At 41.9% G+C, this 26,574-nt stretch overlaps 1 protein-coding gene across 1 annotated transcript in view; it reads right to left on the bottom strand.

Annotated features, from left to right (window-relative positions):
• COX10 (cytochrome c oxidase assembly factor heme A:farnesyltransferase COX10) overlaps positions 1–26,574 on the bottom strand; it is a 171,129-nt gene that overhangs the window by 107,724 nt on the left and 36,831 nt on the right. Inside the window, exon 4 of the mRNA XM_006170897.3 lies at positions 21,471–21,595. Coding sequence (XP_006170959.1) covers positions 21,471–21,595 — 125 coding nt within the window. The remainder of the gene's footprint in view (positions 1–21,470; positions 21,596–26,574) is intronic.

Raw genomic sequence — 26,574 nt, forward strand, 5'->3', positions numbered from 1 at the left:
CCCCCTCCCACCCTCTTTCCACTTTGTCTCTAGTGTCCACAACAACGTTGAATGCTTTTATGTTCTCCGGTCTTTCGGTCTCTACTGTTATTTTCTGCTTTACTTTTCTCAACATAAAAATGAGAGAAAACTACACTCCACTATGTAGTTGAAAAGAGTTTTGATTTCAGAAGAAAAATCTTCCCTTCCTTCCTTTTCTCATTTCCCAGAGAATGTATGCACTAGCCAGAAAGAGACAGCAGAGAGTGGGAAAGGGGAAGGCACCCCTCGATGGGGCACGGTCACATGGCAACCCCTTCCCCTCCATTTCGCCACCCTCTTAGGATTTCGGGTACACATACACTCTCGCCCAGCATGTTTTCCAAACAACCGGTCTAGGACTAGAACCCCGTGCTGCATGGTCAGCCATGCGGGACTAAGGCCCCTCAACCACTAGGTCTATTGGGCCATCCCAGGAAGATCTATTTTCTTCTTTTTGTATACACGATAATAAAAAAAGTATGTCTTCCTTATTTCTTTTTTTTTCTCTTTTTTTAAAATGTGCCAGGAGGTACATGTGCTCATTGGAGAGAGATAGAGAGAAAAAGAGAAAGAAAAAGTGAGAAGGCATCACCCCCATGTGGGATGGTCATGCCACAATCCGTTCTCCATCACTTCTCTTTGTGGGATTTTGGATTTTGAGTATGTGTGCACACGCACTGGTGTTTTTTTCTTTTCTTGCAGAGGCTTTTGCTATAGGGCGCGTGCGTGTGCCAGAAAGACAGAGAAGGAAAGAGAGCTAGAAAGTGAGAAATCACCCCCCCAGGGGGGATAGCCATGCCGCAATCCCTTCTCCTCCATTCCCCTCTCGGGATCTTGGGCACGCACGCACACGCGCCCGGTGTGAGTTTAAGCCACCAGGTCCAGGACTCGAACCGCAGTCAGCTACATGGGTGTCCAGAAACATAGCCATTACGCTAACTGCTGGTCCCACACTGGTGTTTTTCAAGTTGCAGGATCCAAGACTCAAATCACACAGTTAGCTATGTAGAAGCAGCTGCTTTAAGCACCATGCCACCAGTTGCACAATATATGTCCTATTTCAAAATTCAGGAAAGAAGGGAGAGCGGACTCATGGCAAATATAACTCACTAACAGGTTTTGTTTGTTATGCATGGTGTTTCCAGAAAAAGTTGTGGGAGTGCAGAGATAACAATGCTTTGCAATGCTCGACCCACACGGAAGGTCTCAGTACATGCCCATGGCCTCCCTGTACGTGGCAGGGAAATGCACGTATGGCTGGCTACAACTGGGGTTAGACTGTGGGGGTGCCGACCCCCCTTCCTCTCAGAGAAGAAACATATACACTTCATACAAGAGCCAAATCATGGAATTCACACGAAAATCTAAGTTTCTAATTTGCATTAAAAATCAGAGGTCCTAGCAACAGTGGACATGCCATTTACCCAGGCCAGTCACAGCAGCTGCTCCCTTGGCCAGAGTTCTGACACCCCACCATGGCCACCACAGGGCCCGAAAACAGCAAGGACACTGCACAGAAGAGACCCAAGAGCATTTGCCTCTGGAAATGGAAAAGTTACTGTGGGTAACTGAGAGGAGCAGATGTGACCAGGAAAGAGCTTAAATAAATAAAATGATTTCTAAGGGCCATGTACAGTCATCCTCTAGCTAGACTGTTTTCTATGGATGTGATGTTATTCCCAGGAATTAAGTTCCCTAAGAGGGTGGTCACAGATCTGAACCCAAGTGAATTTCCTCCTCATGCCAAGAAGCAATATACAGTACAGATAGAAAGCCCGAAGTGAGGAAGAAGGCCCAGGTAAAGATTTCCAGGCTGGCCTACCCTGCATTAATACCTCTGGATCTCTCCCTCATGGGTGGTGAGGCCCTCTCTCTGTATGCCTGAATGTCCTACCACTTCCAACAATGGTAATTTTACATCCTTTATCTGTGTCAAGATTTTTTTTTTTTTTGAGAGATTTTCACTTTAGGGTGTGTGCGCTCGCCAGACAGAGAGAGAAAGACATAGAGACAGAAAGCAAAAAATCACCCCCCCAGGGGGGATGGTCACACCACAATCCCTTCTCCTTTATTCTCCTCTCGGGATCTTGGGCACGCATGCACACACGCCTGGCATGAGTTTTAAGCCACTGGGTCCGGGACGCGAACCGCGGTCGACTATGTGGGAGTCCAGTGACATAGCCATTACGCTAACTGCTGGTTCCCTATCTTTGTCAAGTTCTGATTGATGCCCATTTCTCTGACCACACTGATTATTCACTTATTCATATACTCATCTGATGAACAGTGTTCTAGGCACAGAGGGAAGAGCAATACATAAAACCAAGTGTCTGACACCATGGAGTTGGCTTTCTCATGGGGAAACAGACGATGAACAACCACCACAGAAAGTACATCAGAGAAGGGCGACAGGAACTCCAACAGCGTTAGGTGCCCTACATCTGTGAGGAGGTGATATCTTTTTTGTTTTAAGAGAGATTTTAGGTGTAGGGCAGGTGCTCTCACTGGAGAGACAGAGAAACAGACAGTGAGAAATCACCGCGGGGGGTGGGGGAGGTAGGGGGGTGGCCATGCCGCAATCCTTTCTCCTCCATTTTCCTCTTGGGATCTTGGGAACACACAGGCACCTAGCCTGAGTTTTAGGCCGCCAGGTCTGGGACTCAAACTGCAGTCGACTACGTGAGAGTTCAGTGACATAACCATTATGCCATCTGCTGGCCCTGAGAAGGCAATAATAAAGCCATGCAGAGTCTCAAGAAGGCAGAGGAAACAGGAACCACCAAGGTCCTCAGGTAGGATGGTTCTCACGGGGCCGGGGAATGGCAAGGGAGCCAGTGTGGCTGGCATGGAGCAAGCAAGGGCGCCAGAGGGAGGTCGCGGAGCTGAGGCCAGACCCCCCAGAGCTCGGGGTGGGGGGCAGGGTTGGGGTTTTATCTTCAGCGGACTCAGTCAAGTTCCTCTGGCATAACTTTAATATTATTTGTCCACCATCTTTATTTTCCCATCACAGGAAGCACCAAACATTTTAACACTACTCCTAGCCCACGGGTCCAACACCTCATTTGCCTGCTGTCCTCAAGCCTGTTCTGCTCTTGCCTGTCTCCAGTGGACACATTTCGGCATGCCACCCCACCAGCAGCTTTTGTCATTCTTGATTCTCTCTCTCTCCCGCGAAAATCCCCTCTGAAACCCCATAATGCTCCTTATTGACACCTGGGTGTACCACAAACAAAACCTGCAAAATTGACCAAAAAATCCCAAGCTAAATAACCTCCTGAAGACTCGTTCTTTTTTCTGCCTCTTTTGGATGGTACCCTATTCATCCCCTTAACTGTATCAGAAATCTGCAGGTAACTTCATACTCTTTCTGTGCTAGGACATGTAACTAACGGTCAAGTCCTTTCAGCTCAAAGTCACTCCTAATAAGGCCCTTCAGGCTCTGATGATGTCAACTACTATATTTGTCATAGAAAACAAATCTCCCTATCTTGTGTCCTCCTTAATAAGCTTTCATTAAGAAACAGTAAAAATAATTAACATTAACTGCATATTTACTAAGTACCAGGCTCTTAGCACTGAGGGAGGAGAGAAACTTTTCCTCTATGCGTTTAGGTTCAGTGGCTGGGGATCCTACAAATTAAAGCAACAATGGACGGATTAACAGGAGAAAAGGTACACGAATGCATTGATTAAAAAAATAATGAGAGAGAAAGAAAGAAAGAAAACATTCATGGGAAAGGAAAAGGAGAAGGGGGGTAGACAGAGAGAGAGAGAGATGTACTGTCCACAGGGCCTGGTCATTCCATGATCCCCTTGCTCCAGTCTTCCAGTCCATCTGATTTGGGACACTCACGTGTATTCCTGACATGTCTGAGGCAGACTGGGAACAGGGATTCAAACCATGGTCATAATGTGGATCTGGCTTCTCTTGAACAGGACATTTCTGCTGCATCATGGAACTGGCCCAATATAGGTATTTTTAAAAAGAGATTTATTTAATTTTATTTATTATTAGTTTAAAATTTTGCTCTAGGGTACATGCATTCACCAGAGAGAGACAGAGAAAGCAAGCCACCAGGTCTGGAACTAGAACCGTGGTCAGCCATGTGAGAATTCAACACCTTAACCACCACACCATCTGCTGGCTCCCAAGATAGGTATTTTTGACAGAGTCTCACCACAGTGTAATCCTTCATGTCCCAGGTGCATGCCATGATGTCCAGCCTGCTTTTGGTTGGGACAGAAACGGAATGAAAATGGACTTCCTGTGTGGCCCAAGCCACCACACAGCAGCATCCTACAACTTACGCCACTGTGACGAGACCAAATTGATAAATTTTTAATTTATGTGTGCACAGGGCCATCACAGAAAGAGCTGAATACCCAGAGGAGTAACAAGATTTAAGAGGTTGTGTAACAGCCTAATAGGAGAAAAGGAGGTGGAGGAAAGCCACTTCTTCATGAAAGAACAAATGAACTTTAGGAAAGACGAATGGGCTCATAGGAGACAGATGGAGTTAGGGTGGTCTGCCAGTCCGCCTGAGTGTGGTGCTGATCTCTCCTCTCAGAGGCTGGAGCTGCTCCAGGGGAAAGGGTCTATGGCTATGGAGTTCTGTGGGGAGGCTCTGCGGTTATGCAGATGGGAAACTGCAGGAACCCTCCGACCTTCAGCTCCAAGTAATTTTGAGGCCAAAGTGGCGTACTTTGGGGTGACATATCCTGACCCCCTTCAGCACCAACTGTATTATTTAATTCCCTGAACAACCTCATCTGTTTACAGATATGAACACTGAGGTCTGGAAAGGTTAGGTTAGCTGTGCTAAGCCAGACTTAACTAATAAATGGCAGATGCGGAATCTGCACGCACGTCTGACTCCTCAGTCTTGACAGAACCACCTAGCGCCACTGAGTGCCTTCTGTATACTAGACCCCAGTGGGTGGCTAAACAGACTCGGACCCTCCCTGGCGGAGCTTACATGAAATGACCACTCAGTGTCTACACACAAGTTATGGAAAGCAGTATCATTCAGGAGAGTTACAGGGTGTGACATAAGAGGAAGAGCTGACCAGGCTGTGTGTGTTGAGTGGTTAGAGGGGAGCAGTTAAGAAAGTCTCTCTAAGGATTTGATGCTATTGTAGTATATGATTTTATTTTCATCATTCTAGTCCCCACTTGATGTCTTATTAATATACTTATTGTCTATCTCTCACTATTCCACAGTAAACTGCAAGAGAGGCAATCCACCTGTATCCCCAACACACAGCACTATCTGTGGCACACAGCAGGGGCTTAGGAAATCTCTGCATAATGGAAGATCTAGGCAAACCCTGAAGTTCAGACATGAACAGCAGAATGAGATAAAGCTGGAGTAGAACAGACCACACGCAGTCTGTGGATCAAAGCCCTCATTCTCATTTCTATCCTAAGAATATTAGAAAGCTACTGAGTTACAGCTATACCTAAAACCTGCCAACTGTTCGGACCAGGAGATGGCTATGTCGCTAGACTCCCATGTAGCTGACCACAGTTCAAGTTCTGGACCCGGTGGCTTAAACTCACACTGGGTGCATCTGCATGCATGCTCCAGATCCCAAGAGGAGAATGCAGAAGGGACTGCGGGATGGCCATCTTCCTGGGGGGTGATTTCTCACTTTCTGTCTCTGTTACTCTCTGTCTCTCGGTGAGTACATGTACCCTTATTGCAAAAGTTTCTCTTTAAAAGAAGAAGAAGAAGAGGAGGAGGAGGAGGTGGAGGAAGAGGATCTGCCAATTGTCCGACATTTAGAGAAGTGTGGTTGCTTTAGCAAGGCACTCCAGGCCTGATGACTTGCCCCGCTTCCTTAGTCACATCACCTGGTACACCTCCGTCACGTGCCTTATGCTCCCACTATGGTCTTCTGGTGCTTAACGTTTCACACCTCTGGGTCTCCACTCATGATGTCTCTTCTACTGCAAAGTTCTTCTCTGACATGTAACTATCTGATAAACACCTAACTTTTTGCTCTCTGCTCACTCCTTTGTGACTCCGATAGAAAAGGCTGCCCTCTACACAGTCCTTTGTGTGCTCACGTCGTCTGTAGCCTACGACAGTGCCACATGTTGCGGTTTTATTGTGCTGTGCTTATTTACGCATCTGTCTTCCTCTATCTTACTGTGCGCTGTTTCAGCGTAGGGACCAATCTTTTTATCTCCAGCAAAAGTAATGAACAAATATGCAAGAATCTGTTCAGAAAACAGCTTTAAAGAAAACTAAGAAACATTTTCCACTAGTCAATGACATTCTGCTTTCTGGTCATAGCCAAATCAGAAGTACTTTCCACCAGGCAGGTGAATGTCAGGAGGATTGCAAGAGTTTTCCTCTATCTCAATAATTCTAACTTGAACTAAGCAAAATAAACAAAATTCGGTGCAAGTAAGAACTAGTTCAGTCACATTTATCTGTATTTCAAAGGCATTAAAATGAAGTGTTAAAGGCTGAATGTGCACCAAGTACTCACAAAAAGGATCATTTTCATTATAACCCGACTTTTTACTTTAGCCAGAAGTGTTTGGGAGGCTGAATGTCTATATGTTGAAAACTTATAAACTCTTTTCCCTTTTGTGGGAAATACATTACTTGGAATTAGGGGACTGTCCACAAGTCTTTGTTCAATGCTTACTTAAATAAGCTACTCAGCTATTCAGTCATTCATTGACTTAAGAGTAAGTAAAAATCATGGAGGGAATCCAGGCTCAGTAAACTCCTTTACTGATAATCTAATTTACAGTTCCTGAACATTTTTTTTGGAGATTTTTTTTTGCTATAGAGCACGTGCGCTCGCCAGAGAGACAGAAAGCGAGAAATCACCCCCTAGGAGGGGTGGCCACACTGCAATCTCTTCTCCATTCTCCTCTTGGGATCTTGGGCATGCACGCACACGTGCCAGACTTGAGTTTAAGCCACCAGGTCTGGGACTTAAACCATGGTCGACTACATGGGAGTCCAGCGACATATCCATTATGCTGACTGCTGGTCCCACAGTTCCTGAACATTTTTATTAGAACTGAAAATATAGTCCTAAGATATGTTTATTTCTTAAGGTCGGTCAGATGTTATATTTATTTAATCCTCATTATTTTAAACTAGTAGATGACATCAGCAATTAGGAGAAGGATCTTTATCCACATATCTTCAGCTAGTTGTTTAAGGAGATTTCACACCGCACTGCTCAATCCTTAATTCCTTTAAGGACAGCAATATACTACACAGTGGCATTTCCTAGATTATCAACCAAACTTTTGCTAAAAGCAGTATTAGAACACTCTTAATTTTATTTAAATATATTAATCAAAATGTTAAGATATTACACTAGAATTTTATTCCAGTAGTAGTTTTCCTTCTTAAAAGCTAACAGATAAGTATCTGCTAGTACTAAAGAAAGCCGTCAGCATAAAAGCTAAAGCTGTATATTATCTTAGTATTTTAAGTTTACCAGTACATTCTAAGGTAAAAGGATCCTCTAGATTACAAATATACATAAATCTTATTAACTACCAAATTTCTCTTTTGTTTCATCCTATCTTTACATTCCATCATTCAAATCCTTTAGAATTTCTTTGTTCCCCCCTCTGATCATTGCTTCCGGGAGAAATCTGGCATAGGATCTGAAGGAAATGCCAGAGCGAAATTTTCCTTAAGATTAATCACACAGGTAAGTAATTTCCTCTTCTTGCCAAACAATATTTTCTAAAACTTCTTAGAAAATCGTTAAGACAAGACTGGGTGGTCATGAAAATGTGAGTTTTAGGATTTACTTAATCCCTTACACACACTTTTTAAAGGTCTGATAGTTTGCCTAAAGCAATCTCGGACAGACATTAGTATTAATAGTTAGGAACAGCAACACACAGATTCTCGAATGCCCGTCTGGTTAAAGAAGCATGAGGCTAACAACACCTGCTCCACCGTCTGTCCTCCAGCCTCCTGACACCCCACGCCCGTTCCTTTCAGTGCCTGGGAACTAGAGAATCACTTAAGGACTCTAATTTAAAAGTATAAATATATATCAAGGTATCAAAAATATTCGTGTATTAAACCTTAAAACTAGCTTGTCACTAAAGCAAGGAGAGCGAGTATGAGATAAGACAAGGATAGAGTATCCCAGGGATCCATCACGCAGGTCAGTTTCTATATCAGTGTCACCATCATCGCTCAGCCAAGAGCCAGTCTAACTCAGAAAACAGAGATAGGAGTCTGTAGTTCAGAGACAAGAACAGGCTAGTGGGATTCAGAACAAACTATCGGGAAAAGGAAAGCATAATTAAAGATTTAAAAAAAAAAAAAAGACAGGACCCATAGCACAGTGGTCAAACATTGTGCACAGGGAGTCAGCTGCCACATGGCCGAACACAGTTCAAGTCCTGGAGTCAGCAACTTGAAAATCATGCCGGATGCATGTGTCCCATATCTGACAAGATGGAGAAACGAGAAAAAGAAGGACTGCAGTGTGGCCATGCCCCAATGTGGGGTGTTTCTCTCTCAGTCTAGTGTTAGTACACATGCTCTCTAGCAAATTAAAAAAAAAAAAAAAAAAAAGTTTAGAAAGAACTTCAACCTGACCTCTACAGGGTGGGGATGACAGGGGATTATCTAAGAAGGAAGCAAGTCTCCAACCCACCCAAATCATAACGTATTACCCAGACACACAACCCGAGAATAGTAACTCCCAAAATCCAAACTGGTTATTATTTCAATTATATCTTAATTAAATAACTGCTTTTTTGATTTCTCTGTCTTTTCCATCAATATTTCTTTGACCAGAACTGCGTACGTAACTCCACAATGCTCACCACATAGCAGTCCTGTCTGCCGAACCTGCCATCACTACGTGGGCCAACTGGAAGAATTCACATGTAAGCGCATACTTGAAACAAGTACACATATTCACATGCACACATAACATTATCATTTGCAAGTAAAACCCAAGTCTCTTAGTACCTGGAAGAAAATAAGCCCATTTTTTTTTCGTGTCCTCCATTAAGGCTCTAAGTGAGGGTAAATAGAAGATAATCAGATTCTGAAGGGGTGGAAGATGTGGTCCAAAAACAAGCCAATAAAGATAATAACAATAATAATAATATCTAACGCTAATGGGCCACTTAGTATGAATAAGGAATGAATGCTTTAAATCCTCCTGATCTCATTAGCAGTATTGATGGCTATTTTACCATGACCACTGTGACAACTTCACTCCAGTACACCACACCAAGTGCAGAAAGACTCATCTTGATGGGAAAAACCCAATCCTTAGTGACTGGACTTAGATATTTCAGTTGAGAAGAAAAAGCAGTGAACTGGGCCCACAGTTTTCTGTTCTGATTTGACCATTTTCAGATGTGTGAATCAATGACATCAGTAAGCTTCATTTTATTCTTTTACAACACTGGAATAGCGCCATCTCAGAGTCGTTGTAAGAAGCAAATGAGATAATGACCAGTTCATATGGCATGTAAATTATAAAAAATTATCTACAAATATATGTTCAAATTAGCATCATTTCTGCATCTGTTGGCAAAACTTCCCCTGACATTGTTTTGGTTATGAATACCAATGCCAAACTCACTCCACTTAGATGGATCATTCTGGAGAGGGGAATCAAATGTAATTTAGGAACTATTTAAGGTTATATAAATTCAGGAAAAGAGACTGCATTTAAAATGAGTTTTCTTTTTTTGACATTATTCAGTAATGCTCATCATTTTCCTTTTATATAAAAACCATATTTAGTTGGAGTCTATCTTCCCACATGATATTCAAGGGCTCTCTGTGCAAACCTGATCTAGTGCAGTAGCTAATTTGGATCATCTGAATAAACCACTAGTTATGAACTTCAGAGGCCACTGAATGAATGCAAGTTGCCCACCAGCTAAAACATCAAAGTCAAACAAATCACAACACTCAGAAGAAAAATATACTTCTCATATTGATTTTTCTTACACATATGATATTCAATAAATCACATCACTGGTATTTGCTAACATGACTCTTATTCTCCTGGAATACAATGCCAAATTTAATAACCACTTTTGTTCAACATGGAAGATGAAAGTCAATTCCTACTGCTCTAGGCAAATCGCATAGTCAAAACAAAAGAAACATCTGAGAAAGGAAACACGGACCAAGATGCATTAGATATATTAATCTCATATTCATTGGAAAAACAGAAAAACCTTTCCCTGATTTTCCTTTCAGAGTTTAAAAGGCTGTGAATTTTCTTTCGCCCTACCCACCCTATAATTCAAAGCTCTTTATCCAAAGCCCTTCCTTTTTACCTTATTTCAGCCATGAAAGTCTCTCAAGTATTGTCAGTATCAAACAAAAAACACGTCTCTTCTTGACCCGATTTTATTCACGCCTCTTGATCTCTTTCATTTCCTTTCATCAAAGTCTTTCAACATTGACAGATACACTAGATCCCAAAGATAACACAGCCTTATCAGATTTACTTTTCTAATTATAACCTACCTCTAGGATCAAAATATAACTCTGGTTATATTTTGTACCTTTCTTATAATTTTCTCCAAAATAGTCTCTGAGAACATCAGTAGTTCTTCTTAAAGCTAAGTCTCAGTTATGAATTCATTCATCATTTATGTGCTCTTTCAAGAGAGCCATTTTTTGAAATCCCAAAATGATCTAATGTATGTAAAACGCTTAGAACATGACCTGGCCTACAGCAAGCGCTAAACAAGTATTAGCAGCAATTACCATTATTATGAACAACTCTTGCCACTTTCAACCATGGTTCGAGTCCTGGACCCAGTGGCTTAAACTCACACTGGGCGCATGTGCGTGCATGCCCAAGATCCCGAGAGGAGAATGGAGGAGAAGGGATTGTAGCGTGGCCATCCCCCCGGGCGGCGATTTCTCACTTTCTCTCTGTCTCTCTCTGTCTTTCTGGCGAGCGCACATGCCCTATAGCAAAAAACCTCTCCAAAAAAGAAAAGAAAGTGACCCACTGGAAGAACGGTTCAAGGAAACAGAACATGGAGCTTTTGTAGAGAGCAGAACTGTGAACAACAGGCTGAAGTTACAAGGAGGCAGGCTTTGATTCAAGAGGAGGAAGAGAGGCCTAATCATCAGTCAGCTGCCTTGGGAACTATGACCACCTTAGCAATCAGAAGAGAATCTGCCAGGACGATTACTATAAAAGATAAAGAGGTTCAGCACAAAAAAGTCACTGCGCTCTACAGTAATGTACTGACAGCATAGTAGTAATGAGTCTAAGATACTCTGTAGTCTTAACGTATCTGTGTGTTTACCACCACAGTCAGTCATGACAGGAGAACACAGAGGCAGCTACAGAGAAGGTGAGGCTGAGGCAAACCAGGAGGCCTAGGCTGCGGTCAGCAAAACCTACTTGTCCAGTGAGCACACTCGTGACTGCAATCGGTAGAACCCAAGCTGGGGGAGATCTTCCAATATGAAATAATTTTACCACCTCTCATTGAGAGCTTTCAGTACAAAGATATTTTTACCACATCATACACAGTGAAAGACTAAAGGCCTAAGTGGGCTATGAATAGCAAGACCACCTAATTTCCTGTTCAAACTGGGACAGCTGAGAATAAAGGGGGCATTCTTTTTTTAATTTATTATCATCATAATCTTATTTATATTATAACGAATCACATATATTTACATTTCTTTTTCCAGAAGGAATACCATGCATATCAGTCAATACAGAGACATTAAAATCCCTATTTCATCATTCAATAGCTTTTCGTTATTTTTCCCGATCATCGCTATCATCATCATTATTCCATTTTTTTTTTTGAGAGGTTTTTGCTATAGGCTGCATGTGCTTACCAGAAAGACAGAGTGAGATAGAGAGACAGAAAGCGAGAAATCACCCCCCCTGGGGGTGTGTGGGGGGGTGGCATGCCGCAATCCCTTCTTCCTCCATTCTCCTCTCAGGATCCTGGGCACACACACACATGTGCCCAGCATGAGTTTAAGCCACCAGGTCCAGGACTTGAACCGTGGTCCATCACATAGGAGTCCAGTGACATAGCCATTATGCTAACTGCTGGTCCCTTCCAATTATTTTTTTAAACAGGCAATCACTATTTCTCGTTTTGATTGTAAAAAGACTTTACCCAACATGAAATACTTCTCAGATCAATCCAGTTGAGAATACTATACATGTCATCCTCAACAGGTAATAAACCATATCTGTGTCCTACTAATGTTATGCCTCTCTATTTGTTCTCTTGCTATCTTTCTCTATACTCTTCTCCTCTCCCACCCCATTCCACACTGCCTTATCCTTGTTAACTATTTTCGCTGCTTTTATAAAGGGGGCATTCTTAATAATCAAGCCAAGGGGCCAGTGGGTGGTGTGGTGGTTGAGGTATTGGGCTCCCACATGGCCAACCATGGTTCAAGTACCAGACCTGGAGGCTTGAAACTCACTCCAGGCCTGTACACATGTGAGCCCAGGGTCCCAGGAGGAGAATGGAGAAGAAGAGGTTGCAGCGTGGCCATTCCCCCTGGGAGGAGGGGGGAGATTTCTCACTTCCCCTCTCACTGTCTCTCTGGCAAGCACATGCAATGTAAAGGAAGACATATAGTCACCTAACTATCAATGGATAGAAACAAAAAATAAAGTGAGCCAGAAATTGCTTGAAGCAGGAACTGTATCCAGAATCTTAGATAAAGAACTCAGAATAAAACCCAACGTAGAAATGATTATAGCAATAGTTCTTCACTGGGGGTGATTTTGTTTCCCAGGGAACATCTGTCAATGTCTAAAGACATTATCGCAAATGGGGAGAAGGGTGCTACTGCTATGCAGTGGGTAGAGGCCGGGGATGCTGAGAAATGCCCTACAATATACAAGACAGCTCCACACAACAGTTACTCAGCCTAAGTGCTAAGAATGCTGAGCTTAAAAATGCCTGTATAAAAATGAGAAGAGCAGACTGCATAAGCATATGAAACATCTATACGATAAGAATAAATAGCCCAGTACAGTAGCACAACTTTCTGCAGCGCTGGATGCCATATGGAAGATCAGGGTTTGCTTCCATTGCATATACAAGGTGCACAACTTATATATGCAGTGCTCCTGGCATGCTGAGAAGGTGGGAGGTTGCAGGGGGTGGTCAAAGGTGGAACCTCAGAGTGAGACCCTGTTCAGAGTACTTGTGTCTTTCTGTGTCTCGCTCTCTCCCTCATGAAAGAAAGAAACTTTAATAAATAAATAAAGACCAAAAAAAAAGTGCAAAAAAGTCCACACCTTATATGACAAAGAGCCAATATTGCAATCTACATATAGGAAGAGCCCTTAGACAAAGGCAAGTACCCTAAGAGCAAAACAGGCAAAAATGCATTGGCAAACAATGGACATTTTTTAAAGGTTTTTCTGCCACAGATTGCATGTGCTTGCTGGAGACAGACAGAGACAGAGAAAGGAAATGTGAGAAATCACTTTCTGGGGGGATGGCCATGCCACAATTCCTTCTCCTCCATTCTCCTCTGAATTTTGGGCACACACGCATGTACATGGACCTGATGTGATTTTCTTTTATTTTTCTTTTTTGCTATAGGGAGTATGTGCTTGCTGGAGAGAGAGACAGAGACAGAAAGCGAGAAATTGCCACCAGAGGGTATGGCCACGCCACAACCCCTTCTCCTCCATTCTCCTCTATGAATTTTGGGCATGGACGCACATGCACCCAGCGTGCATTTAAAGCTGCCAGGTCTGGGACTCAAACCATGGTGGACTATGTGGGAGTTCAGCAACACAACCATTATGCCATCTACCTGGTTCCCCTGATGTGATCGTATTCAAGCCTCTGGGTCTGCGATTCGAACAGCAGTGGTCCATGTGGGAGTCCAGCTCCTTAACCCCTATGCCACCTGCTGGTTCCAAAAGGACTCCTTCCCCCCTTTTACCCCCTGAAAAAAGCTTATTTCCAGAGATTGAGAGAGAGAAGCACATCCACAGGATCTCCACACAGTGACCCTGCTCACAGCCCTGTGCTCCGCCCCCACCTCATGTACTGAGGCAGAGGCTGCACCCACACCTGGAGCCTTCCCACCGGTACCCTGCATCATCCCTACTGTCTGCGCCACTGCGGCTGAGCCCTAAAAACAGTCTTCTGATCTTACCTATAAACCTGGCCGGCCAAAATCTTCTCACTCACAATGATGGTGCTGAGCACTTTTCACACAGTTCTGACGAGAAGTGTAAGTTGATTTCAAACAAAACAAGACTGTCTGAGAAGACAATCAGATTTACTTAAAATAAATACATTTTTATCCTTCTTTTTTTAAATTTCCACTTTCTACTTTGAAAACCGCTTACATTGGGCCAGCAGTGGTGTGGTAGGTAGTTAACGCAGCTGGATCCCATATTGCCAACTACCTAGCTCAAGTCTTGGACCCTGCGGTTTGAAAAACACACTGGGCTCGTGTGCGTGCAAAATCCTGAGAAGAAAATGCAAGAGAAGGCACTGCCGTTCCCTCCACCCCAGGTGGGGCAGTGCTATCTCAGCTCCCCTCTCTTCCTCTGTCTCCCCTGGGAGCACAAATGCCCTACAGCCAATTAAAACAAACACAAAGCTTACCTTTTCACACAACTGCAGGCTTTAGGAGTCTATGAAAAGAAATAATTAAAGACTTGGGCAAAAATTTACTTACAAGAATTTTAACTCCTGTCGTGCAGTGATTAAGGACTGGGTGGTCAAAGCAAGATCCCAAATGGCCAACCAGGATTTGAATTCTGGTCCCAGTGGCTTGCAAAACAGGCCAGGCATGTGTGTGTACCTGCTCAGGATGCTGACAGGATGCAAGAGTGGAGGAAAGGGGATGGTGGCGTGGCCAGGTCCCATTGGTGAGCCCTCTCTCTCTTCTTCCCCTCCACCCCCTGCACATAGGCACACATCCCCTTTGGCATTAAAAAAAGGAGAAAAAAAATTTCAGTTTAGTATTGTTCACTTGGGTAAAAAAAAAAAAAAAATGGGAAAAATATCTAAATACGAAAAAGGAAAAGCTGATTAAACAAAATAAGGCATGTCCATATACAATTCTTAAAAGTCATGCTATACCTAATACTGACATGGAAGGATGATCATGACATTACTATATGAAAAAGGTATGTATTCTACGTAAATCATTCTGTGACAAATTAATATGTGTGTGTGTGAGAGAGAGACTGTGTGTGTGTGTGAAAAGCCTCTAATACTAGGTTACTGGAAAAGTCAGGATGCATTTTTATATAGAAAACCAGAAAAATGTATCAGGACTCTTCTGTCAACCCAATAATATAAACCAAAATATTAACAAGTGGATCTCTTTAGGTGAGACATAAACACCATGAAGGTAGAGGCATTGTTATTGTCCTCTGTTTTAACACTCACACACAGAATAGCCCCCGGCATTAGGCTGAGGCAACTGGATCCCACATGGCTGACTGCACAGTTCAATACTTAGACCCAGCAGCTTGGAAACATGTTTGTCACATATGTGTGTGTGCCCAAAATCTTTAATTTTTTTTTTTTGAGAGATTTTTGTTATAGGACATGTGCACTCGCCAGAGAGACAGCAGCAAGAAAACACCCCCCAGAGGGGATGGCCATGCCACAATCCCTTTTCCCCCATTCTCCTTTTGGAATTTTGGGCAAGCACACACAAGCACCCAGTGTGATTTTAAGCTGCTGGATCCAGGACTTGAATAGCGGTCAACTACAGGGGAGTCCAGGGATGGAACCATTACATCATCTGCTGGTTCCCGCCCAAAATCTTGAAAATAGGGACAGATGAGGAGAAGGGATTGCAGTGTGACTATTCCTCATGGGGAGTGCTTTTTCACTTTACCTGTTTCTCTCTGGCAAAATTTCTAAAAAATAAAGTAAAAACTGTTTTTGCTATTCTTTTATTTTTGATTATATTTTCTCACTGATCTGCAATCAAAACATTATTTGCATAATAAATATATATTTTTTAAACTACATAAAAAGAAATTGTAGAAGAGTGTGTGCACTTACCAGAGAGAAACAGAAAGTGAGAGTGTGTGTGTGTGTGTGTGTGTGTGTGTGTGAGAGAGAGAGAGAGAGAGAGAGAGAAAACTATCCATCCCAAAAGGGGTATGGGGAGGCTGCAATCTCTTCTTCCCTATTTCCCCATCCTTTTGGGAGTTGGGGCATACACGAACATACATCCAGTGTGTTTTTCAAGCTACCAGGCTGGAATTTGAACCTTGGTTGGCCATGTGGGATCCAGCTCTCTTAACCACTAGGGCAAGGGGCTAGCCCCACAATAATTTTTTTTTTCGATGCTGCCTTTGATTTATTTATTTAGTTTGTTAATTTCTTACATGAGCTAGCGAGAGAAAGAAAGATAGTACCCCCAATAGCATTTTTTTGTTGTTGTTTTTGAGAGATTTTTGCTATAGAGTGCCTTACTCACCAGAGAGCCAGAGAAAGACAGACAGACAAAAAGCAAGAAATCACACCCCAGGGGGATAGCCACACTGCAATCCCTTCTCCTCCATTCTCCTCTTGGGATTTGGGGTGATTGTACACAGGCCCAGTATGAAACTCAAGCCACTGGGTCTGGGACTTGAACCGCAATAAGTCATGTGGGAGTCCAGTGCCTTATCCTCTATGCTTCCTGCTGGTACCCCACCCCCCAATAGCATAGTAACATAATGATCCATAATATTCAGCTGGCCCTGGAACATGGCCGCGTGCAGACCTGGCACATTCAAGCTAGTCTCCAAACACGAACCTGGAACATTCCCACCTGGGCCGGCCTCACAGAGCATCATGTTTACCACTGTGCCAACCTCTGGCTTTCCATGAAACGCTACTTTTTGAAAGACTAATTCAACAGCAAAATCAAATGTTTTGAAAATGGAAGTGGAAATAATTCTATATACCTGCAGCATTATAAGTTTTAGAGAATAATCTATGCAAATATGCTCCGTAAAGGCTACGGTACTGGATGAATGTAAGAAATGATCATGTTAGGCTGGTACATTCCAAAGCTAAACTAGTTTCCTATGTGCTTCAGCTGGGAGCTTTCCGTGCAGCAATTTCACCTCAACAATTAGAGATGTAGTCAGCATTACTTACAGAAGCAAAAAGTTACAGCAGCAGAGAACTGTTTAGGAAAGTTGAGGCACATCCATTAAAAAAAAAAACAAAACACTTCACCATTAAAATGTACTCTGTAGAAGTGTACTGACTAACATACACATTCTCTGATATAACCTCTCTAAAAACCATGGATATGTAATGTAAGTAAAATAAACCCACTTACAGCTTATAAGACTATTATGTCAAAAACTCAAAATAATTGTTAAAATGTTCTGCAAGTTCTTCTATTTTTCCATTTCTTGATTCCTGCTACTTGAATTTATTCAGTTTGTCACTTGTTTCTCAGGATTCCATTAGTCAAAGCCATCTATAACATTTTATCTTTCAGCTGCAAAATTAGAAACATTTTCTGGGTGGCTTTCATCCTTTGAAAGCATACCCGCTTTAAAGCCACAATCTGGTTTCGAATGAAGCGTGTGTATATATTACAAAACATGAATGTAATTTATTTTTACATTTTAATGTTAGTGGTTTCTTACACATATCTCTTTATGCACTAGTCACTACTTCATAAATCAGGAGCTGAATCTCATTTTCTCTCCTGCAAACAAATGTAAAACTTGCTTTCCAAAGCTTTACTTTTTTTACTTTCACAGAAAGATCACAGAAATAGGGCAAAAGAAGAAACGCTCAGAACTAAATGAATAACAGCTCAAGAAAAGTATTAAAAACTAATAGATATGTGTTACTTGAATCCTTTTATAAATGTGACTAGAAGGACAATTTTTTCTCAGAGAACTCTACTGGAAAATGAAATTTTTGATATCATTCAGTCACATAGATGCATTTGTTAATTTGAACACCAGCTCTCTAAAAAAGAAAATTTAATTAAAAAAAAGTAGACTCTTCCTTTTCACTAAGGACTATTCCTTTACCAAACTGCTCTCTAAAAACTCAAGTTAAACCATTGCTGCCCAGTGATTTTTTTTTTCTAAATTTTTGTGAGATTTCTGCTATAGGGCACATGTGCTCATCAGAGAGACAGAAAGTGAGAAATCACCCCCCACGTGGGATAGTTACTCTGCAATCCCTTCTCCTCCATTCTCCTCTGGGGATTTTGGGCATGCACACACAAGTGCGCAGTGTGTTTTAAGCCACTGGGTCTGGGACTCGAACTGTGGTCAACTACGTGAAGAGTCCATCAATGTAACCATTATACCGTCTGCTGGTCCCACCTAGTGATTTTTATTCTCCTTACACTATTTAAAACCACTAACAAAAATGGCCTCACATTCCTTTCTTTGAAATCTATGAGCTTGCCTAACAACATGGAAACTAAAATACTTCCAACACATCACTGAGAAAGTATTCTCATTTGAGAAACCCATGGATACAGACTAATCACACCAGAATTCTGCTACTAAGATTTCTGAAGTATTGTGATGTTTCCAAATGAAATCAGAGCCTAAGGCAAGTGGAAGAAAGCAATATGGATGACGCACGATGAGGAAGTTCATTTGCCCGGTGAACACGAGGCAACATCTCGTGCTCTGCAGAGCCTATGGGGATGCGTGGCCTGTGCAGGAGGAGCGTGGCGAAGTGCTAAGGGAAGTACAAGGGCCGTGTGAGAAGCCAGAGCAGCGCTGGGAAACCAACCTGAGAAGGGAGTATTATTATCACAGAAGAGGCAAATGCTTCAAATTTTTTGGTACCAGAAAGAATCCCATCATGTGTTTTGTGGCTTTCCTCAGTAGTTTTAAAATTTACAGAACCCAGCTGACCCCCTATAGCAAACATACTTCTACCGGCTATGAAATCAAGCAGCCAGCTAAACACACAGTCCTTTTAAGACTTCTGAAATCCTGGCAGATGTTCAGTTACTGTCAGGAAAATCACCCCAATTTTTCCCTCCAGACACTCTCTTGCTACAACTGACAGTTTTTCATTGTTATTTTTTGATGAAAAAGTCTTAAGTGAGAGAATTTAGTGAGAGGACTGCTCCAACTCAAGGCAACGTTTATCTTTTACAGAATTTTATTTGGGGGGTTTCTGAAGCATTTCATTTTTGTTATTGTTGTTATTTCCCCTGCTGAATCACTACACTTTTATTTTATGTTATTTTTAATGTTTATATCCTATTTGAAAATTTTTAATTTATTTTACTTTCTTTTCATTGCCAGAGGGCATGTGTGCTTGCCAGAAAAACAAAGTCAAAGAAAGAGAAAGAAAGAGAGGAGGGAAGAATAGGAAGTGTTCCCCAGTGGGGTGTATTCATGCCATAATCCCGTCTCCTCCATTTCTCCACCTGGTCAGGATTTGGGGCACACATGCACATGCTCCTGGTCTGTTTTTCAAGACTCCAGGGTTGGGACTCAAACCATGATTGGCCACGTGAGACCAGCTCACTTAACCCCTAGGCCACAGGGCTGGTTCTACACTTTTATTTAAAACACTTTGTTTGAATCTATATAATTTAAATAAGAGCTAGTCATTAATATCCATGAAGAATAAATGCATCTCTTTTGAAAAAAAAAAAAGGAATGAAAAGGAGAATGTGCCTCTTTTGAAAAAAAAAAAAAAAAAGGAATGAAAAGGAGAATGTGCTTCTAGTTTAAAACTAGAAGATGCCCAAGATCCCGAGAGGAGAATGGAAGGGAAGGGACTGCGGAGTGGCCATCCCCCCTGGGGGGTGATTTCTTGCTTTCTGTCTCTCTGTCTCTCTCTGTCTTCCTGATGAGTGCACACGCCCTATAGCAAAAACCTCTCTAAAAAAAAAAAAACACTCCTCACCTAGATTTATAGCTAAACAAAGGTAATAGTTAAAAAAAAGATTAAATATACTCAAAATAGCCAAATAAAGTCATTTCACTATATTGTTTTTTATTTAAAACTTTCATTAAAAATACATTCATGATTATGACTATTTGATAATGAAATCATGACTATTTCATATAATTATGAAATCATGATTATTCTCTTTGCTAAGAAATATGGGATGGCAGCAAAAGAAGGAACAACTTCGATGAGGTCGCATGGCGGTTTACAGAAGGGCGTACTTTTGGTAAAGGGGTAAGATGACTGAAATTCACTACAAGATTGTTTTAGCATTAAAAGTAACAACAATAATAAAACCTTATTTGAAATAGATTGATTCTTCTCTAAATAGTTAATAATACACTGCAGAAGCACAATGATTTTAGGCATCATTGAATTAAATTCCTATATTTTTCAGGTTAGTAACTTCTAACTCCCTCAGACAAGGGTGTTTTCCTGCTGGTAACATGAATTCCTGTTTTATAACTGTGCCAACTCCTTCTGGGTGTTCTGGTGATGAAAATGGTTTTCCTTCATTTTTAGCCAAGCCTCCTTTTAAAAATTTTTTATTTTTTACTATTATAGTATCTTATGAAAAAGCCACAACATTAGGGCAAACCACAATGACTGCACAGGGTGAAAATATTTGAAGAAATTATTTTGATGTTTAAAATAATAAGGGAAAAGATGCATGAAAATTACATAGCAATTATTTTTTTAAATAATCTGAGTCCATATTCCAGGTTAACTAAATACTAAATTATCCATTAAAAAACAAACTGGATATGCAAGTTTAAAAGACATTTTATTTTGTAAAGTGGCAGAAAGTTGTGAGAAACCGAAAACACTTAACCCAAGGAATTCTGGCCATTTGAAGTGCATACTCTACTGTCACTTTCTTCAATGTATTTAAAAACCATGCACCTCAAAAAAAAGGTAGGAACTAGTTATATAGCCCGCAGACCTGGACAGGACAGACAGTGTTATAAGTTCAAGGGCCAGCAGGTGCTGGGCTCCCACAGGGCTGACTGCAGTTTGAGTCCCAGACCAGGTAGCTTGCTTTCTTACTCACTCCCTCTCTCCTTCTCTCTACATCTCTCTGGTGAGTATGTGTGCCCTAGAGCAAACTGAAAAGTAATTATAATAACAAGTAAATAATTTTTTAGAAAAAAAAATGAGCTCACAGTGCTTCTCCATCAATATGAATGATTTTAAAAATATGACAATCCTGGCCTAGCTGTGGTGGTGCAGCAGGAGTGTAATGCTTTGTAATGGTGGAAGCTATAAGGAAGACCAGGGTTTGGTTTCTGGATCAACCTGTACAAACTGGGTGCACACGCATGTATGACTGTGATTCTGGCTAGCTGGAAGGCTGGTGATGTTAGGGGTTTGGGGGGGTGGGGTACAGGTCACACTTTGAGACCTTGTTGAAGGTGTTCCTCTCTCTTTCTCAAAAGAAATAAACTTTGAAAAAAATTAAAATATGATAATACCACCATCTAGGAAAAAGTGACAATACCATAACCTAGTGGAAAGGTAAGGAACTGACCTGATTGATGGAGTTGGCAGCACAGGATGCAAGGCCTGTTCCAACGAAGGTAAGCAGGAAACAGGGCCAGTCAAAAGGTCCTGGAGCCAAGGCAAATCCAGCCGAAGTGGTACTTACCACTAGAGCTGCAATACAGAAAGAGCAGAAACACTGTCAGCAGCAAGATTCCTGATACAAAAATTAAGAAGACAAAGAACAACCCATCTTCCATATAAACCAGTTGGCTGCATTAATAACACAAACCAGGCTTTTCTAATGATAAAAATTACATGTGTCGGGGCCAGCAGGTGGTACGCTGGTGAAGGCTCTGGACCCCACATGGCTGACTCTGTGGCTGAGTCCTACACCCGGCAGCTTGAAAACACACCAGGCATGTGTATGTGCGTGCTGAAAATCCTGAGAGCAGAATGAAAAAGAAGGGATCGTGCTGTGGTCATCGTCCCTGGGAAATAATTTACCACTTTCCCTCTCTCTCGGTCTCTCTCTGGTAAGCGTATGCTCCCTATGGCAAAATCTAAAAATAAAGTTAAAATAAAATAAAATAAAAATTACATATGTTCATTACAGAAAAACTTTAATTTTCCTTTTCTTCCCTCTCTTTTTTTAATTTGCCAGAGGGCACATGCACTCACTAGAGATAGAGAAAGGGAGGGAGAAAGTACCCCCTAATGGGGCATGGTCACACCACAATCCATTCTCTCCCATTTCTCCATCACTTTTGGGTTTGGGACACACATGTCCCCTCTCAGATCTATCTCTGCTCAGGGCTATGATCTGCATCGGCCCAGGCAGTACAAATCATGATGTAATGAGTGTACAATAGAACTTAACAGGAGCACACAAGCACACGGACTGGGGGCAGCCATCAAAGAGAGAATACTTACTTCCAAAGAAACATTCTAGGAGAAATCTGAAGCTCTCTAATCCTGTAATGACTTATGTCCCAAAGAAAATGCCACAGTGATACCAGGTTCTGGAAACAGCAGTCGCAGGAATATTTTACCCACGTGCCAGTAGGGCAAGAATAGCCTCCCATTTAAGAGTCCACGTGGGTTTTCCAGCACACATTGAACCGCGGTCGAGAAAGGCACCGTTCTCAGGGAAAACAAAGGTCTTTTCGGGACACTCACTAGCACCCTTCTTTACGGAGGGTTCTTTATTCTTTACAGATACAAAACACACATCAACTGCAATACCTCATGGACAGGCCGATGTGCATGAACAAGGGTTGCCTTGTTTAGCACGCCGCCACCCTCCAGATGTGTGGAGAATCCTCACATACTGCACGGTGTGTCAGTGACGAGCTAGGGGGACATGGAAAAACCTTAACACCAGCTGCACCCGAGGAGTTCCACCACACAGGAAGGCTGAAGGGACCAGTGGGGCAATCTGTGGGAGAAGAGAGGCAGGGGTTTTCTTTCTTAAATCACACTAAGGACACTGCTTCTACCCATAGATTAAATCAGGCAAAATAATTACTGACTATATTTTAAGGCCCTGTACCTTATGCCAAAAGCAGCTACTAAGCAACTGCAGGAGTTAAAAGAAAATCCACTATAACTTCCTCGATATATAGTTTGTAAACTCTAGAGTCACTGAAATGAAGAACTAAATTAAATACCTCTAAATATCAAGATCAACATTTTATACTGTTTTATAAACAATTTTTGCAGTCAATTACCATCACAGTAGACAAGCAAGCACCATAACCAATAAACTGCCCCCAAATAAAAATGTGCTAAAAAGAAAATTCATTTTGTTGTAAATTAAAAAGGTTATGTGGTTACATGAAAGTAGAACAGTTAATCAGAGGAAGCATCTTGCTCTTCTTTTTATTCACCCAAGAGGCTGACTGATAAACAATGATAGTGATAAACAATACAGAAAGCACAACACAATTTCAATTAATTAATGGTCTTCTGATAGGTTGAAAGCAGACAGAAAGTGGTTTGCAAAAAAAAACAACCAAGGGGAAAGGCCGATGTTTTAGGAAGACATAACAATGACTAAATTCATAAAATGGAAATACTGTGTGATTTTAAAAGGTACAAAAGGTATGACACATAAAAATGATAGCAATTATCATTATTGTTATTATGAAAGGAATTTGAATCTTGTAACACATTTCTAAAAAAGACCAAAAGCTAACAAAGAATGTATTTGTACTTACTTCATCAAAGCAATTAATTTAAAAGAGAAAGGCAGAGAGGATTGATAAATTGTACAAGTAGAATTGACCAAAGCAATATTCTCATACAACACTGCCATAACTGTAATTAAACTTTTCATTGATTTCCTTAGATTCATTATGTGGAATCATTTTGCAACACCAGGATCTCATTAAAAGTGAACGTAATATATTCTTTCATTAATAACACTTGAAATTATATTTTATTTGGTAATCTCATATTCTGTCCCTTCAGAAATAAACACGAAATCAATGCTGCTAACGGAGCGTGACCCACCCATGCAGGCCGAGAGGCACTGCACTGCAGGCTGATGGTTGACTCACAGAGCCCAAGTAGAGTACTGTGCCTCCCCCACAGAGGAGCCGGCCCCAACCCCGCTCCTGGGAGATGGCCAGCTGAAGCAGGCCAGGCTTTCCCATGAGAAGAGAGTCGGTGGCAGCCTTCACCAAGGCAGTCCTGACTACTCGGCCCCACCTTAGTACAACTGCAGTTTTTACTAGTCAGGCTTTTCTGAACCACAGGCCTGGTCTAAGACTGATTAGACATTAACTTCTTCCAGTCCCACTGTTAACAGGATTCACCAAATAGACCTCTTACCTGCCCACCTTTTCCAGGGAGAAGTTTCTACTTATATTCCCTATAATTAAAAATGTTTTTATTTTGATACAATCACAATTATTTGGGGTATCCTGAATCGCATGGAAGAAAGCAAACTTCCCCGTTGAGAACCTGCAGGCCACACACTGCAGGAGCGCAGGGAGGTTGACAGCAGCAGCTAGAGGGACAGGGACCTCCGTCCTACAAGGCAAGGCAACCAATTCTGCTAACAACCGATGAGCCCGAAAGAGGAATCTGAGCCTCAGAGGAGAAGACAGCTCTGACCAACACTTAAATTTCAGCCTGGTGAGACCCTGAGCAGAGAATCTTAGCCACACCATGCCTAGACTTCGGACCCACAGAAATGGTGAGACAATAACTTTGTGTTGTTTTAAGCTGCTACATTTGCAGCAATCTGTTCCGGAGCAATTGGAAACTAGTTTTGTACTCTAAGAAGACAAGCATTTAAGAAAAACTAGTCTATCAACAGCATAAAGGATTAAATAGGATGGAGGAAATTTACTCAGGGAACCATTTCCAGGCCACTGCGGTGAATGAGGCAGGACGCCACGAGGGACTTTCACTGGGAAGGATGACAACAGCGTACACAGCGTAAGTGTTCTGAAGGTGGTAACTTCATTACTGAGTAAATGAAGTGTTATCCCAAAGGAGCTAAACATAATCCAGTAACTCAAAGAATAATAAAACCTCAAAAATAATTTAGGGTCAACTAATCTAATCAGCCTTCTAATGTAAGAATCTCCTTGTATTAGGACCATCGAACACCTTCTGCCCAGACTTCACCCTCCTGTCCCCCAGATATAGCCAGGAGCCAGGTTAGAGTGCCCTCTTTATTCTGTCTCTATTTTTAATTTTTAAACTTCTCCGCGGTCTGCTGCTCTTCTGTCTTGCTCATTCTTATCGTTCCCCCCGCCTCCATAGGACAGGCCACTCAGCAGCCATCTTCATCTGAGTTCTGAGGTGGTCCCAGTCATGCGGCGTGCTAGCATGCCCTGCGGTTGTCACTTTTTGCTTACAACATTTTATTTTTTAAAAAATTGTTTTTGTCTTGTTTTCTCTCTTCCTCTCTCTCTTTTTCTTTCTTTTCCATTTCCTTTACTTTTTACCTTTCTCACTTTTCCGCTCGGCCTCTACACACTGATTTCCTGGACACATCTAGGTGGTCAGTAGCCAAACATCTGAATACTTTTAGGGTCAGAATAATCCTCAATTTCCACTGAATCGGCTGCACAAAGGGAGAAAAACAGCCCTGTTTAGAGATTGTCAATCACCTCCACCTGCATTTCTGAATGCTCGGATTTAAATCCAAAAACTAGAAAAACGTGTACAACCCATCAGATGACCGGAAACCACTGTAGAGGCACAAGGAATATGAGAAACCAAGAAAATCTCTCTCCTCTAAGGGAAAAGAAAAATTCCTCTTCCTCCACAGAGAATACAAGGGCACTTGTGGAAATGTTAGATAAAGAATTTAGAATATTCATAATGACAAAGCTAACGGAGATGCAAGAGAAGAGAGACAACAAACTCCAGAAAACGCAGGAGAAAAGAGACAATGAGTTCCAGGAGGTGAGGAAGTTCTTGCACGATCTGAAAGAGGAGATACACATCATAAAAAAGAATCAAATGGAGTTGTTAGAAATGAAGGCTGTAGGGACCAGCAGTTAGCGTAATGGCTATGTCGCTGGACTCCCATGTAGTCGACTGCGGTTCGTGTCCCAGACTGGGTGGCTTAAAACTCACGCCAGGTGCGTGTGCATGCATGCCCAAGATCCCGAGAGGAGAATGGAGGAGAAGGGAATGCGGCGTGGCCATCCCCCCTGGGGGGTGATTTCTCACTTTCTGTCTCTCTGTCTCTCTCTCTGTCTAGCGAGCGCACGCGCCCTATAGCAAAAACCTCTCCAAAAAAAAAAAAAAAGAAAGAAAGAAATGAAGGCTGTAATACAAGAAATCAAAACCTCTTTTGAAAATACCCAAAGCAGATTAGATCATGCAGAAGATCCAATCTCAGTTATAGAAGATAGAACCTCTAACAGAAAAATTCCCCCAAGAAACTCAGAAAATAACACCAAAAAAATGAGAGTAACATACGAGTAATACTAAGTATCATTAAACACCCAAACATCCGGATCATTGATAATCTATTCCATGAAATCCTGGAAGAAAACTTTCCAAACCTAGAGAGGCACTCAAACATTTAGACCCAAGAAATACAAAGGACCCCACACAGAATCAACCCAAGAAGCTATTCCCCCAAGGCACATCATAGTCAGACTGACCAAAACCACAGACAGAGA

The sequence above is a fragment of the Tupaia chinensis genome, unplaced genomic scaffold, assembly GCF_000334495.1.
Source record: "Tupaia chinensis unplaced genomic scaffold, TupChi_1.0 Scaffold149131_1, whole genome shotgun sequence".
Lineage (NCBI taxonomy): Eukaryota > Metazoa > Chordata > Mammalia > Scandentia > Tupaiidae > Tupaia > Tupaia belangeri.